Source organism: Oncorhynchus mykiss, chromosome 17 (assembly GCF_013265735.2).
Source record: "Oncorhynchus mykiss isolate Arlee chromosome 17, USDA_OmykA_1.1, whole genome shotgun sequence".
NCBI lineage: Eukaryota > Metazoa > Chordata > Actinopteri > Salmoniformes > Salmonidae > Oncorhynchus > Oncorhynchus mykiss.
The window spans coordinates 6687393-6704321 of NC_048581.1; the positions used below are offsets into that span (position 1 = coordinate 6687393).

General features: G+C 38.1%; 1 protein-coding gene across 3 annotated transcripts; it reads right to left on the bottom strand.

The window, feature by feature from the left end:
* Positions 1-436: 436 nt before the first annotated feature.
* On the bottom strand, positions 437-16115 carry LOC118940235 (zinc finger protein 568-like). Of its 3 annotated transcripts, none has more exons than XM_036948720.1 (4): positions 14764-16115; positions 14241-14338; positions 13880-14057; positions 437-1788 (listed from the first exon to the last, which is right to left on the bottom strand). In XM_036948720.1, exons 1-4 carry the CDS (start codon positions 15107-15109, stop codon positions 1079-1081), a joined length of 1332 nt encoding a protein of 443 aa, XP_036804615.1. In that variant the 5' UTR covers positions 15110-16115; the 3' UTR covers positions 437-1078. The 3 variants fall into 3 exon arrangements, with proteins under 3 accessions (XP_036804615.1, XP_036804616.1, XP_036804617.1); XM_036948721.1 differs by lacking the exon at positions 437-1788 and adding an exon at positions 2508-2756 and having other exon boundaries at positions 14764-16114; XM_036948722.1 differs by lacking the exon at positions 437-1788 and adding an exon at positions 10507-10768 and having other exon boundaries at positions 14764-15670.
* Between the last annotated feature and the right edge of the window lie 814 nt (positions 16116-16929).

Here is a 16929-nt window from a genome sequence, read left to right on the forward strand (position 1 = left end):
TCTTGGCTTTCTCTCAACCAGCTTCACCTGGAATCCTTTTCCAACAGTCTTGTTGGAGTTCCAATACATGCTGATGTTGGCCACTTTTCCTAACCTCGGTCCAATTCATCCCAAACCATCACATTTTGATCAACATCGGGTGATTGTGGAGGCCAGGTCATCTGATGCAGCACTCCATCACTCTCCTTCTTGGTCAAACAGCCCTTACACAGCCTGGAGGTGTGTTGGGTCATTGTCCTGTTGAAAAACAAATGATAGTCCCACTAAGCCCAAAACAGATGGATATCGCTGCAGAATGCTGTGGTAGCCATGCTGGTTAAGTGTGCCATTAACTTGAAATAAAATCACTGACAGTGTCAACAGCAAAGCACCAGCACACCACCTCCTCCATGCTTCACGGTGGGAACCACACGTGGAGATGAACCTACTCTGCATCTCATAAAGTCATGGCAGTTGGAACCAAAAATCTAAAATTTGGACTCAATAGACCAAAGGACAGATATCTACCGGCCTAATGTCCATTGCTCGTGTTTCCTGGCCCAAGCAAGTCTCTTATTCTTAGTGGTGACCCTTTAGCAGTGGTTTTTTTGCAGCAATTCGACCATGAAGGACTGATTCACGCAGTCTCCTCTGAACAGCTGATTTTTAGATGTGTCTCTTACTTGAACTCTGTGAAACATTTATTTGGGCTGCAATTTCTGAGGCTGGTAACTCTAATGACATTATCCTCTGCAGCAGAAGTAACTCTGGGTCTTCCTTTCCTGTGGCGGTCATCAGAGCGCTTGATGGTTTTGCACATGAAGAAACGGATCGACTTACTTCATGTCTTAAAGTAATGATGGACTGTTGTTTCTCTTTGCTTATTTGAGCTGTTCTTGCCCTAATATTGAATTAATATTTTTAACAAATAGGGCTATCTTCTGTATACCACCCTTACCTTGTCACATTACAACCGATTGGCTCAAACGCATTAAGAACGAAAGAAGGACTACTATCCTACTGCCCCACCATTTATTGGGCATTCTCCTGTCCTATGTCCGTGTGTTCAGAGGCCTACATCTGTCCTATGTCCTACTGTTCAACAGTCTACATCCTTACCTCCTGTGTGGTTTATCTCATGTCTTCTCAGGTTACCTAACTCCTTAAAACTCTTGTCACACTGGGAGCAGTGGTAAGGCTTCACCCCTGTGTGTATTCTCTCATGTGTTTTCAGGTTACATAACTGGGCAAAACTTTTTCCACACTGGGAGCAGTGGTAAGGCTTCTCCCCTGTGTGTATTCTCTCATGTCTTTTCAGGCCACTTAAGTGGTTACAACCCTTTCCACACTGGGAGCAGTGGTACGGCTTTTCTCCCGTATGTATTGTCTCATGTATTTTCAGGCCCCCTAACCTTGTAAACCTCTTTGCACACTGTGAGCAGTGGTATGGCTTCTCCCCTGGGTGTATTCTCTCATGTTGCATCAGGTGTCCTTTCTGGTTAAAACTCCTCCCTGTATGAATTCTCTCATGTTTTTTCAGGTATCCTCTCTGGTTATAGCTCTTTCCACACTGGGAACAGTGGTAAGGCTTCTCCCCTGTGTGTATTCTCTCATGTTGTTTCAGGTATCCTTTGTGGTTAAAATTCTTTCCACACTGGGCACAGTGGTACGGCTTTTCTCCTGTATGTATTCTCTCATGTTGTTTCAGGTCCCGTAACTGTTTAAAACCCTTTCCACAGTGGGAGCAGTGGTGTTGTCTTGTTGGTTTGGACGTCTCTGGCTCTGGTTCCTGGGAGTCTGGTCTTTCTCCTGTCAAAGACAGAGTGTTTATTTAAATAGAGACCTGAATTAAACCTCCACATGATAAAATATCCTTACTACAAGGGTAAATCCTAATTAGATCCCTCAATAATCTGAGGCCAGTTTTAACAATCTTGGTGTGATTTTAAAACAAATGTAGCGCTTCCTGGTAATTACTGATATGTTTACATTACTTATTTTATTCATTCTGTTTTACAAGTCAGAACACAAAAAATAAAACAGTTCCCGGACACCCAAGACACAGATGTCGCTGGAATCCACTCGAGCAGGTGGTTCTAAATATATAACTTCCATAGCTGTACGATACAGAATCCGACCTACCAATTTCTTATTTAGACGGTCACAGGTTTTCAAAATGTTGACTATGACTGATGTCATGACATTTTGGGTAAAGTAAAAAATAAGAAGAAATATTTTGGGTAGATGATCCTAAAACTGATAGTAACTATAAATATACTCAGCAAAAAAAAAAAACATCCTCTCACTGTCAACTGCGTTTATTTTCAGCAAACTGAACATATGTTCATACAAATATTTACACAAGATTCAACAACAGACAAACTAAACAAGTTTCACAGACATGTGACTAACACAAATGTAATAATGTGTCCCTGAACAAAGGGGGGTTCAAAATCAAAAGTAGCAGTCAGTATCTGGTGTGGCCACCAGCTGCATTAAGTAATGCAGTGCATCTCCTCCTCATGGACTGCACTAGATTTGCCAGTTCTTGCTGTGAGATGTTACCCCACTCTTCCACCAAGGCACCTGCAAGTTCCAGGACATTTATGGGGGGAATGGCTTTAGCCCTCATCCTCCGATCAAACAGGTCCTCGACGTGCTCAATAGAATTGAGATCCGGAATCTTTGCTGGCCATGGCAGAACACTGGTGGCATTCCTGTCTTGCAGGACATCATGCACAGAACGAGCAGTATGGCTGGTGGCAACAAGCTCACCCCTGGTGAGACAAAACCGCGACTCGTCAGTGAAGAGTACTTTTAAAAATATTTATGTCAGATCACCACCAAATCCAAAAAAACACAGCCATTTTTCCCAGCCAAAGATAGTCACAAAAGCAGAATTAGAGATAAGATTAATCCCTAACCTTTGATAATCTTCATCAGATGACACTCATATGACATGATGTTACACAATACATTTATGTTTTGTTCAATAATATGCATATTTATATCTACAAATCTCGGTTTACATTGGCGCCATGTTAAGAAATGCCTCCAAAATATCCGGAGTAATTACAGAGAGACACGTCATATAACAGAAACACTCATCATAAACTTTGACGAAAGATACATGTTTTACATATAATTAAAGATACACTGGTTCTTAATGCAACCGCTGTGTCAGATTTTTTTTAAACGTTACGAAAAAAAGCATACCATGCAATAATCTGAGACGGCGCTCAGAAGTAAATATATTTCTCCACCATGTTGGAGTCAACAGAAATACGAAATTACATCATAAATATTCCCTTACCTTTGATGATCTTTCATCAGAATGCAGTGCAAGGAATCCGAGTTCCACAATGAATCGTTGTTTTGTTCCATAATGTCCATTACTAGTGTCCAATTAGCTACTTTTGCTAGCACGGTTAGTTCACATGTCCAAAAGCTGGCGCTGGTCCAGGCGAACTCGGACAAAAACTTTAAAAAGTTATATTCCAGGTCGAATAAACTGGTCAAACTAAGTAGAGAATCAATCTTCAGGATGTTATTATCATATATATCCAATAACGTTCCAACCGGAGCATTCTTTTAGTCTACAGAGTAATGGAACACAAGGCGATATAATGACTGGCATTCTGCCAGACCAGGGACTTAAATAGCTGCCATCCGGTCCCACATTACACTAGAGGCTTCATTCCACGTTCTACTGACTGTTGACATCCAGTGGAAGGCGTAGGAAGTGCAAACAGATCCATATCTTATTTGAATAGGCGATGAGTTGAAAATCAACCAGCCCCAGAATTTCCACTTCCTGTTTGGAAGTTTGCCTGCCCTGTGAGTTATGTTATACTCACAGACATAATTCAAACAGTTTTAGAAACTTCAGAGTGTTTTCTATCCAATAGTAATAATAATATGCATATATTAGAATCTGGGACAGAGTAGGAGGCAGTTCACTATGGGCACGCAATTCATCCAATGTGAAAATGCTGCCCACTATCCCTAAAAGGTCCAGAGAGCCCATAAAAGTTATTGAGATCTTCAATGAGACATTTCAGGGATCTAGCTTGCAGACTTAACATAAAACTTGAGTCATCGGAAAACATCTTTGTTATTAAGCCTTGGATTTCTAATCCTCTAATGGTGTTATTGGATCTGATTTTAATAGCGAGCAATTCGATGGCCATAACGAATGGATATGGTGACAGCGGACACCCTTGTTTACCTCCTCTTGACAATTCAAAACTCTGAGAAGTAGCAGCTATTTACTCATTTACACCTGGGGTTACGAAACATTATTTTTTACCCATTTTATAAGAGAATGATCCCCTCCCCCAAAAATCCTGGCATTTATAAATATAATCCAGTCTTACTTTATCAAAGGCATTTTCAAAATTTGCAAAAAATACCAGGCCTGGCTTCTTCAATGTTTCATGTTTTCTATTATTTCTAGTAGTTTATCTCCAATGTATCGTCCATGTAAAAAACCTGTCTGATCAGGATGAACAATACCTGGTCAAACCTTTTAAATTCTGAGTACTATGCATTTCGCTAGTATTTTTTGCATCACAACGTTGAAGTTTAAGGGGACTTCAGTTTTTTTTTTTTTTAGATAGATTGGATCTTTATATTTGCCATGTGTGTCTTGTTTTAATAAAAGTGAAATCAGACCTTCCAGCTGAGTACCTGACAGACTACCATTTCTATAGGTGTAGTTAAAACAAGCTAACAATGGAGCTTTGAGTAAATCAAAAAAGGCTTGATATACATCTACCGGTACATCTACCGGTACATCTACCGGTACATCTACCTGTACATCTACCGGTACATCTACCTGTACATCTACCGGTACATCTACCGGTACATCTACCGGTACATCTACCGGTACATCTACCGGTACATCTACCGGTACATCTACCTGTACATCTACCGGTACATCTACCTGTACATCTACCGGTACATCTACCTGTACATCTACCGGTACATCTACCGGTACATCTACCGGTACATCTACCGGTACATCTACCTGTACATCTACCGGTACATCTACCGGTACATCTACCGGTATGCCATCAAGCCCTGTGGTTTTTCCAGACAGAGAGGATTTAATTTAAAAAGGTATTCCTCTGTAATTTGGCCTTGGCACGGTTCTTCTTTTTTGTTGAAAGGATTCCTCATCATTCAGAGGGTGAGACAGATTAGAGAACATTTGCTTCGAATATTTAGCGTCGTCTTTTAAAATATAATTTGGAGAATCATAAATGACTAAAAGACTTTTAGTAAAGAGTTTGCAAGGTTATTTTAGGTTCCGGTGTTGGAGATTCAGGAAGAAGTCGGTTTTTCATCCATATTCCACCCAGCTGGCTTTCATTTTTGTAATATTTTACATTAGTTCTGGAATAAGTTCCTCTAGTTCTTTTCCCTCTCATTTTGTATCTCTGTAGTTTTTATAGCATCTACCTGTACTATTAGTTCATGTATCTCTGTAGTTTTTATAGCTGTCTACCTGTACTATTAGTTACTGTATCTCTGTAGTTTTTATAGCTGTCTATCTGTACTATTAGTTCATGTATCTCTGTAGTTTTTATAGCATCTACCTGTACTATTAGTTAATGTATCTCTGTAGTTTTTATAGCATCTACCTGTACTATTAGTTCATGTATCTCTGTAGTTTTTATAGCATCTACCTGTACTATTAGTTCATGTATCTCTGTAGTTTTTATAGCTGTCTACCTGTACTATTAGTTCATGTATCTCTGTAGTTTTTATAGCTGTCTATCTGTACTATTAGTTCATGTATCTCTGTAGTTTTTATAGCTGTCTATCTGTACTATTAGTTCATGTATCTCTGTAGTTTTTATAGCATCTACCTGTACTATTAGTTACTGTATCTCTGTAGTTTTTATAGCTGTCTACCTGTACTATTAGTTAATGTATCTCTGTAGTTTTTATAGCTGTCTATCTGTACTATTAGTTACTGTATCTCTGTAGTTTTTATAGCATCTACCTGTACTATTAGTTCATGTATCTCTGTAGTTTTTATAGCTGTCTACCTGTACTATTAGTTACTGTTTCTCTGTAGTTTTTATAGCTGTCTACCTGTACTATTAGTTCATGTATCTCTGTAGTTTTTATAGCTGTCTACCTGTACTATTAGTTCATGTATCTCTGTAGTTTTTATAGCATCTACCTGTACTATTAGTTCATGTATCTCTGTAGTTTTTATAGCTGTCTACCTGTACTATTAGTTCATGTATCTCTGTAGTTTTTATAGCTGTCTACCTGTACTATTAGTTACTGTATCTCTGTAGTTTTTATAGCTGTCTACCTGTACTATTAGTTAATGTATCTCTGTAGTTTTTATAGCTGTCTACCTGTACTATTAGTTCATGTATCTCTGTAGTTTTTATAGCTGTCTATCTGTACTATTAGTTCATGTATCTCTGTAGTTTTTATAGCATCTACCTGTACTATTAGTTCATGTATCTCTGTAGTTTTTATAGCATCTACCTGTACTATTAGTTCATGAATCTCTGTAGTTTTTATAGCATCTACCTGTACTATTAGTTCATGTATCTCTGTAGTTTTATAGCATCTACCTGTACTATTAGTTCATGTATCTCTGTAGTTTTTATAGCTGTCTACCTGTACTATTAGTTCATGTATCTCTGTAGTTTTTATAGCTGTCTACCTGTACTATTAGTTAATGTATCTCTGTAGTTTTTATAGCTGTCTACCTGTACTATTAGTTCATGTATCTCTGTAGTTTTTATAGCATCTACCTGTACTATTAGTTCATGTATCTCTGTAGTTTTTATAGCTGTCTACCTGTACTATTAGTTCATGTATCTCTGTAGTTTTTATAGCATCTACCTGTACTATTAGTTTTATAGCATCTACCTGTACTATTAGTTCATGTATCTCTGTAGTTTTTATAGCTGTCTATCTGTACTATTAGTTCATGTATCTCTGTAGTTTTTATAGCATCTACCTGTACTATTAGTTACTGTATCTCTGTAGTTTTTATAGCTGTCTACCTGTACTATTAGTTAATGTATCTCTGTAGTTTTTATAGCTGTCTATCTGTACTATTAGTTACTGTATCTCTGTAGTTTTTATAGCTGTCTACCTGTACTATTAGTTCATGTATCTCTGTAGTTTTTATAGCTGTCTACCTGTACTATTAGTTCATGTATCTCTGTAGTTTTTATAGCTGTCTACCTGTACTATTAGTTCATGTATCTCTGTAGTTTTTATAGCATCTACCTGTACTATTAGTTACTGTATCTCTGTAGTTTTTATAGCATCTACCTGTACTATTAGTTAATGTATCTCTGTAGTTTTTATAGCTGTCTACCTGTACTATTAGTTCATGTATCTCTGTAGTTTTTATAGCTGTCTACCTGTACTATTAGTTCATGTATCTCTGTAGTTTTTATAGCTGTCTACCTGTACTATTAGTTCATGTATCTCTGTAGTTTTTATAGCTGTCTACCTGTACTATTAGTTCATGTATCTCTGTAGTTTTTATAGCATCTACCTGTACTATTAGTTCATGTATCTCTGTAGTTTTTATAGCTGTCTATCTGTACTATTAGTTCATGTATCTCTGTAGTTTTTATAGCATCTACCTGTACTATTAGTTACTGTATCTCTGTAGTTTTTATAGCTGTCTACCTGTACTATTAGTTACTGTATCTCTGTAGTTTTTATAGCTGTCTACCTGTACTATTAGTTAATGTATCTCTGTAGTTTTTATAGCTGTCTACCTGTACTATTAGTTCATGTATCTCTGTAGTTTTTATAGCTGTCTATCTGTACTATTAGTTCATGTATCTCTGTAGTTTTTATAGCATCTACCTGTACTATTAGTTACTGTATCTCTGTAGTTTTTATAGCTGTCTACCTGTACTATTAGTTAATGTATCTCTGTAGTTTTTATAGCTGTCTATCTGTACTATTAGTTACTGTATCTCTGTAGTTTTTATAGCTGTCTACCTGTACTATTAGTTCATGTATCTCTGTAGTTTTTATAGCTGTCTACCTGTACTATTAGTTCATGTATCTCTGTAGTTTTTATAGCTGTCTACCTGTACTATTAGTTCATGTATCTCTGTAGTTTTTATAGCATCTACCTGTACTATTAGTTACTGTATCTCTGTAGTTTTTATAGCATCTACCTGTACTATTAGTTAATGTATCTCTGTAGTTTTTATAGCTGTCTACCTGTACTATTAGTTCATGTATCTCTGTAGTTTTTATAGCTGTCTACCTGTACTATTAGTTCATGTATCTCTGTAGTTTTTATAGCTGTCTACCTGTACTATTAGTTCATGTATCTCTGTAGTTTTTATAGCTGTCTACCTGTACTATTAGTTCATGTATCTCTGTAGTTTTTATAGCTGTCTACCTGTACTATTAGTTCATGTATCTCTGTAGTTTTTATAGCTGTCTACCTGTACTATTAGTTCATGTATCTCTGTAGTTTTTATAGCTGTCTACCTGTACTATTAGTTTATGTATCTCTGTAGTTTTTATAGCTGTCTACCTGTACTATTAGTTCATGTATCTCTGTAGTTTTTATAGCTGTCTACCTGTACTATTAGTTCATGTATCTCTGTAGTTTTTATAGCATCTACCTGTACTATTAGTTCATGTATCTCTGTAGTTTTTATAGCTGTCTATCTGTACTATTAGTTCATGTATCTCTGTAGTTTTTATAGCATCTACCTGTACTATTAGTTACTGTATCTCTGTAGTTTTTATAGCTGTCTACCTGTACTATTAGTTACTGTATCTCTGTAGTTTTTATAGCTGTCTACCTGTACTATTAGTTAATGTATCTCTGTAGTTTTTATAGCTGTCTACCTGTACTATTAGTTCATGTATCTCTGTAGTTTTTATAGCTGTCTATCTGTACTATTAGTTCATGTATCTCTGTAGTTTTTATAGCATCTACCTGTACTATTAGTTCATGTATCTCTGTAGTTTTTATAGCATCTACCTGTACTATTAGTTCATGAATCTCTGTAGTTTTTATAGCATCTACCTGTACTATTAGTTCATGTATCTCTGTAGTTTTATAGCATCTACCTGTACTATTAGTTCATGTATCTCTGTAGTTTTTATAGCTGTCTACCTGTACTATTAGTTCATGTATCTCTGTAGTTTTTATAGCTGTCTACCTGTACTATTAGTTAATGTATCTCTGTAGTTTTTATAGCTGTCTACCTGTACTATTAGTTCATGTATCTCTGTAGTTTTTATAGCATCTACCTGTACTATTAGTTCATGTATCTCTGTAGTTTTTATAGCTGTCTACCTGTACTATTAGTTCATGTATCTCTGTAGTTTTTATAGCATCTACCTGTACTATTAGTTTTATAGCATCTACCTGTACTATTAGTTCATGTATCTCTGTAGTTTTTATAGCTGTCTATCTGTACTATTAGTTCATGTATCTCTGTAGTTTTTATAGCATCTACCTGTACTATTAGTTACTGTATCTCTGTAGTTTTTATAGCTGTCTACCTGTACTATTAGTTAATGTATCTCTGTAGTTTTTATAGCTGTCTATCTGTACTATTAGTTACTGTATCTCTGTAGTTTTTATAGCTGTCTACCTGTACTATTAGTTCATGTATCTCTGTAGTTTTTATAGCTGTCTACCTGTACTATTAGTTCATGTATCTCTGTAGTTTTTATAGCTGTCTACCTGTACTATTAGTTCATGTATCTCTGTAGTTTTTATAGCATCTACCTGTACTATTAGTTACTGTATCTCTGTAGTTTTTATAGCATCTACCTGTACTATTAGTTAATGTATCTCTGTAGGTTTTATAGCTGTCTACCTGTACTATTAGTTCATGTATCTCTGTAGTTTTTATAGCTGTCTACCTGTACTATTAGTTCATGTATCTCTGTAGTTTTTATAGCTGTCTACCTGTACTATTAGTTCATGTATCTCTGTAGTTTTTATAGCTGTCTACCTGTACTATTAGTTCATGTATCTCTGTAGTTTTTATAGCTGTCTACCTGTACTATTAGTTCATGTATCTCTGTAGTTTTTATAGCTGTCTACCTGTACTATTAGTTCATGTATCTCTGTAGTTTTTATAGCTGTCTACCTGTACTATTAGTTCATGTATCTCTGTAGTTTTTATAGCTGTCTACCTGTACTATTAGTTAATGTATCTCTGTAGTTTTTATAGCTGTCTACCTGTACTATTAGTTCATGTATCTCTGTAGTTTTTATAGCTGTCTACCTGTACTATTAGTTCATGTATCTCTGTAGTTTTATAGCATCTACCTGTACTATTAGTTCATGTATCTCTGTAGTTTTTATAGCTGTCTATCTGTACTATTAGTTTATGTATCTCTGTAGTTTTATAGCATCTACCTGTACTATTAGTTCATGTATCTCTGTAGTTTTATAGCATCTACCTGTACTATTAGTTCATGTATCTCTGTAGTTTTTATAGCTGTCTATCTGTACTATTAGTTCATGGATTTCCCTTGTTGGTCTTGTCTCTTCAGACAGGAACTGCTTTTTATTATTGCTGAATATTGAATGACCTCTGAAGGTACATTTAAAAGGTATCCCAAACAATACAGGGATTTGCTGAACCTATATTGTACTGGAAATATTCAGTTTATAAATGTTTTTTTTAAATCTTAGTTAAAAATAAATGGTCCTCCAGTAAACTGGATGTCCAATATCCCCGTCCACACGGGAGGCTTATTAGACGAAGATCCGATCGCTTCTGTCTCCTATTAATACTTTAACCTGCGAGAGAGAAAGAGACAAGAAAGTAGTTAAGACGACTAGCTTGATTAAGTCTCCTCCATGAATCTCTCACTAGGTCAGGGTTTTTTAATCCGTAAATATCAACTATTTTAAATGAGTCCATAATATTTGTGATCTCCGTAAGGGCACGGTGATGAGTGATTTCCTTTACGGTCCATTGAGGTACTTAAAACTGTGTTATAGTCTCCTACCAAAATGATTTGATCATTTGTTGCCTGTAAGTAAATTGATATAAATATTTTTTAAGAAGTATGGATCATCCTGATTTGGACTAGAATAGATGAATGAGCCAAATCTGTTATTCATCCACTTTTCATATTGAAAAAGAACCTCCTTAATCGCGAATCATTCCTGACTATTTGCAATAACAACACAAATTTGGGAGGTGCGGATCAGCTTTAACATTGCGGATAGATTGTCGCTTCCATCAATGCAATTGTCTGCATATACACACATACATACACACACATATGTACACATACATACATACACATATACATACACATATACACACATACATACACACACATATATACACATACATACATACACATATACACACACATACATACATACACACACATACATACACATACATACATACATACATACACACACATACATACATACACATACATACCTACATACATACACATACATACATATACATACGCATACCTACATACATACACATACCTACATACATACACATCCATTCAACCCCCCCATCTGTCTCTAAACACCATCCAGTCCCACCCTTCAGCTCCATTCAACCCCTCCCATCTGTCTCTAAACACCATCCAGTCCCTTCAGCTCCATTCAACCCCTCCCATCTGTCTCTAAACACCATCCAGTCCCACCCTTCAGCTCCATTCAACCCCTCCCATCTGTCTCTAAACACCATCCAGTCCCTTCAGCTCCATTCAACCCCTCCCATCTGTCTCTAAACACCATCCAGTCCCACCCTTCAGCTCCATTCAACCCCTCCCATCTGTCTCTAAACACCATCCAGTCCCACCCTTCAGCTCCATTCAACCCCTCCCATCTGTCTCTAAACACCATCCAGTCCCACCCTTCAGCTCCATTCAACCCCTCCCATCTGTCTCTTAACACCATCCAGTCCCTTCAGCTCCATTCAACCCCTCCCATCTCTTAACACCATCCAGTCCCTTCAGCTCCATTCAACCCCTCCCATCTGTCTCTTAACACCATCCAGTCCCTTCAGCTCCATTCAACCCCTCCCATCTCTTAACACCATCCAGTCCCTTCAGCTCCATTCAACCCCTCCCATCTCTTAACACCATCCAGTCCCTTCAGCTCCATTCAACCCCTCCCATCTGTCTCTAAACACCATCCAGTCCCTTCAGCTCCATTCAACCCCTCCCATCTCTTAACACCATCCAGTCCCTTCAGCTCCATTCAACCCCTCCCATCTATCTCTTAACACCATCCAGTCCCTTCAGCTCCATTCAACCCCTCCCATCTCTTAACACCATCCCTTCAGCTCCATTCAACCCCTCCCATCTATCTCTTAACACCATCCAGTCCCTTCAGCTCCATTCAACCCCTCCCATCTGTCTCTTAACACCATCCAGTCCCTTCAGCTCCATTCAACCCCTCCCATCTCTTAACACCATCCAGTCCCTTCAGCTCCATTCAACCCCTCCCATCTCTTAACACCATCCAGTCCCTTCAGCTCCATTCAACCCCTCCCATCTGTCTCTAAACACCATCCAGTCCCTTCAGCTCCATTCAACCCCTCCCATCTGTCTCTTAACACCATCCAGTCCCTTCAGTTCCATTCAACCCCTCCCATCTGTCTCTTAACATCCATTTGGGATTTATATTTGCCATATATATATATTTTAACTGTGCTGTGATGCTTCACAAAAGTACTAAACTTTTCGATTCTCATAGTTTCTACAGATTGTAAATGAAAGATAAACATTTTTGTTAAAATAATTATAATATTATTGATTGAATAGGACTTTTCAAATCACCCAGTATTGCCATCTGCAGCGTTAGTTCTAGGTAAATGTTGCAATTCTTCAGCGATTCCTGGACCTGTGACCAAAAACGAGCTACATATGGACAGTACCAAAATAAATGATCTAATGACTGCCTTCTCGCAGCAAAATCTGCAGAGCTGGGAAGATTGTATCCCCATATATAACATTATATTGGTTGCAAGAATTTTGTATAATAATTGAAGCTTTGAATCCGCCGTCATTTTGCGTGTCAATTCATAAACCATGTGCCATGGAATCAGTACAATGAAAATCTCTTGCCAACTATTTTGACATTTATTTGGCACAGCTGTCAGTTGTTTGGTCCTTAAATGGAACTGGTAAACATTTCTATTTATCACAATTTGATCCTTAATGCAGGGCCGACAAGTTCCTGTTCTACAGTCTAGTAAAGACAGGGGGGTTGACTGGGACAGGCAATGTAACATCCAGAATGTTTTTAGGAAAAAGGTTTTGTAAAACATGCACCTTACATCAGATCATCTTGAAACTTTCTCTCTAAATCTAACTTTCATCAAGGTTTTATATGGTCTATTGGTTCCTCTCTAAAGCTACCTTTCATCAAGGTTTTATATGGTCTATTGGTTTCTCTCTAAAGCGAACTTTCATCAAGGTTTTATATGGTCTATTGGTTTCTCTCTAGAGCTAACTTTCATCAAGGATTTATATGGTCTATTGGTTCCTCTCTAAAGCTAACTTTCATCAAGGTTTTATATGGTCTATTGGTTTCTCTCTAAAGCTAACTTTCATCAAGGTTTTATATGGTCTATTGGTTTCTCTCTAAAACAACTTACATCAAGGTTTTACATGTCAACTAACAGAACTGTCTACTGTGGTGGAAATATACAAGTCTATCTTCCTGTCAACAAACAGAACTCTGCTGGTTGTCCAGGTAACAGATACCAGTCTATCTTCCTGTAAACAAACAGAACTCTGCTGGTTGTCCGGGTAACAGATACCAGTCTATCTTCCTGTCAACTAACATAACTCTGCTGGTTGTCCTGGTAACAGATTCCAGTGGGCAGATCTATTTAATTTGTTCAAACTAAATTACAGCACTTACTTTGATGTGTCAAATCTGATCCTTTCTTCTCTTGTCGTCCTCTCACAGTTCCACTCAGCCCCGTTGTTTTCCTGCAGTCCACCAGCAGCACAGACAACCTCTTCATACCCAGCATTAAGGAGCTACCAGGAGAGGCACGACACAGGGACTCCGGGAGGGAGGAAGGGCTAGCGTTGTCCTGGTAACCACAAAGAGGGGACACAGACACATATCATTATGGATGCTGATGTCACTGTTGTCATAAACTGCTTTACAGAAACACAGCCCAGACCCAGATAGAGCAAGCTGTATGCTAGACCAGGCCAAGCTGTATGCTAGACCAGACAGACCAAGCTGTATGCTAGACCAGACCAAGCTGTACCATCTGGTGTTCTGATCTGGAGAGACTCTTCTCTGCCTCGTCAGCATCAGGATGTTGTTGAGGCTCCCCAGAGGATCCAGGATCGTCATGTCTCTCTCCTGTGTGAATGACAACATCAAACAGACAGTCAACCTATGATCTTCTATTGCGATCATAGGGTCTTACCAGAGCCATTAATATGTCTAAAAAGGGCCTAAATTTATGCCTTTAAAAAAAAATACTGTTTGTGATGCAAGTGTAAAAGGGTCGTTCCATGAAATGGGTGGCTTTTACATCCCTTTGATATTTTAAGTAGAAATTATGCACCAGAATTGGATTGTAGAATCCTGTTATACAAGATGAAGTGAGCTTTAATATAGACCACATGGAGAATAAAATACATCTAATTTAAAAATATATATGTACCAATGGCAGTACTGAACAACATATTCAAGTGTAGAACTTCAGTAGAATGCCACTTTAAAACCACACATTAGTTCAACAACGGCATAGTTTGTGTCCCTGTTTTTAAGACAGTACTCACGGATGGAAATCGGATATTCTGACTCCTCCTCCCTTTTCACTCCTAAAACATCTTCCTCCTCTTTTATTGAGATATCCTCCTCTTCCTCTTTTACTCCAAAAGGTTCTTCCGCTTCTTTCGCTACATTCTCCTCCTTCAATGTTACGGCATCTTCCTCATTTTTGATTCTGAAAGGTTCTTCCTCTTCTTTCACTATATTCTCTTTCTTCAATGTTATGGCATCTTCATCCTTTTTGATTCTGAAAGCTTCTACCTCCTCATTTTCCACTCTGACAACCTCTTTCCCATCTTCCTCTTTCCCTGTAATATCATCCTCTTGTTTCAATGTGATAGCCTCCTCTTCCATTCTGAAAGCTTATTCCTCTCCTTTCACCAGATCTTTCTCCGTCTAGTTTCGTGACCTCATGCTCCGGGCGATTAGCCTTGTGCAGTATCAAGTTAACACATTCGCTAATTTAAGAAGCAAACTACGTTTAAATTAACAAGTAGATGCGTAAACAGAATTGTGTTCCAAACACTAAGATTAATATACACAAGATTAGACTAAAGAGCTTAAACGCTGCGGATCTATGTTCGCTAGCAAACCACCGCATTGGTTGAAACGGAAGCCTTTTGTCTCTATTGAAGAAGCCTCCTGTTCCGTCCACTAGATTATACGTCACGCAAGAAGCATCACCTGAAAAACTCACATCGCCATCTGCTGACTGGAGTGAGCAACACAGATCGGAACAAAAATAAAGCAATGTCAAAAGAAGTCATTTAAAAACAACCAGATGTTATGTTCTCTTACTTCTTACAGCCAATACTTTCCTCCAGGGCTGACCTGCCCATTAGGCAGGATTAGGTGACAGATTGACAAGGATATTCCGAGCTAAATGGACCAAGGCTCACCACTAACAACACCTCACATTATTCTGCCCAAAAACAATTTTAAAAAACTTCTCACTCAGCGGCATGTGGGCTATTTAGGTGAGTGGTGGTGTTTCCACATGAAGCAGTGCCCACTTTGCAAAAGGCAACATGGACAGATAGGACTCTACCTGTGTAGAGCACATGCCCCTTTGCCCTTCCAGTCTCTGAAGTGCCCTTTTGGGTGGTGGTATAATTTGTATTCATTTTTTCTCATCAGTTATTCTGAACCCACTGCCTGCAAGTCATTGTTAAATTCACCTCAGTGATTTGTATTTTCCTTCAACTTTCTGAAGAGGAAACAGCCAGGAAATGCCCCTGTCTGAGTGCATTTGTCTACCACTATGTGTAGCTGTTAGCGATGATGCTAATGATCCACTATGTGTAGCTGTTAGCGATGATGCTAATGATCCACTATGTGTAGCTGTTAGCGATGATGCTAATGACAACCATCTTTTGGTTGATGGAAAAGATTCCCAAAAAACCTTGTCAATTAAATGTTAACTACAAAGTAGTCTGTTCCTACCTGGCAGAATGATATCATGACTATTTGCATTAATCCAGTTGTGATTTGTTCAGCAGACTCTGCAATCACATGTGTGCTACAGAGACACTACAAACCAAGCAAGGCTCTTGCTGGTGTCACTTGAATTAAAGGGTATCTACACACAAAAATGAAAATGTTGTAGATTTTTCTCAGACTTCAAAAGTGGTCTCCTTTTGTTGTTTTTCTATTAACAATGTCATTTTGAGAGCGAAAAACGGAAAAAACGGGGACAAATCAGAAACCTGGAAAAACTAAATGTAGAAAACCGAATTTGACTAAATATATGAAATATTCTATTGATTTTCTCTCATTATGTCACACCAGACTTCGCTTTGGCTCCCCCTCCTGCCCAGCTCAGGCATTCAGTGTTGCCGGCCTTCTAGCTGCTGCCGAACCTACTGCTGTCAAACACCCTTCACTCATCAACTCCGAACTTGTCTCGTCATCATTACACACACCTGGTTCCAATCCCCACTCTATCACTGTATAGATAGATACTCCCTCTGTCATTTGTCTTTAATCGGTCATTGTAAATGTCACTTGTCTTCCTGAGAGGAATCGCTCCTACTATTTCCTGAGTACTTTATGTAGTTCGCCCTGTGCCTTTTTGATAATCAAGATATATTTTGAGCACAACAGCATTGGGGTTTCGTCCCGCTCTGATCTATGGTGCTGAAATAAATTCAGTAGTTCCAAACCTGCAACTGCAT

Coding starts and splice junctions, on each gene's coding strand:
- LOC118940235 (XM_036948720.1), bottom strand. CDS start 15,109: ATGGAAGAGGAGGCTATCACATTGAAACAAGAGGATGATATTACAGGG. Junction 14,339..14,763: donor AGAATATCCGATTTCCATCC/GTGAGTACTGTC, acceptor TCATTCACACAG/GAGAGAGACATGACGATCCT. Junction 14,058..14,240: donor CCAGATCAGAACACCAGATG/GTACAGCTTGGT, acceptor TGTGGTTACCAG/GACAACGCTAGCCCTTCCTC.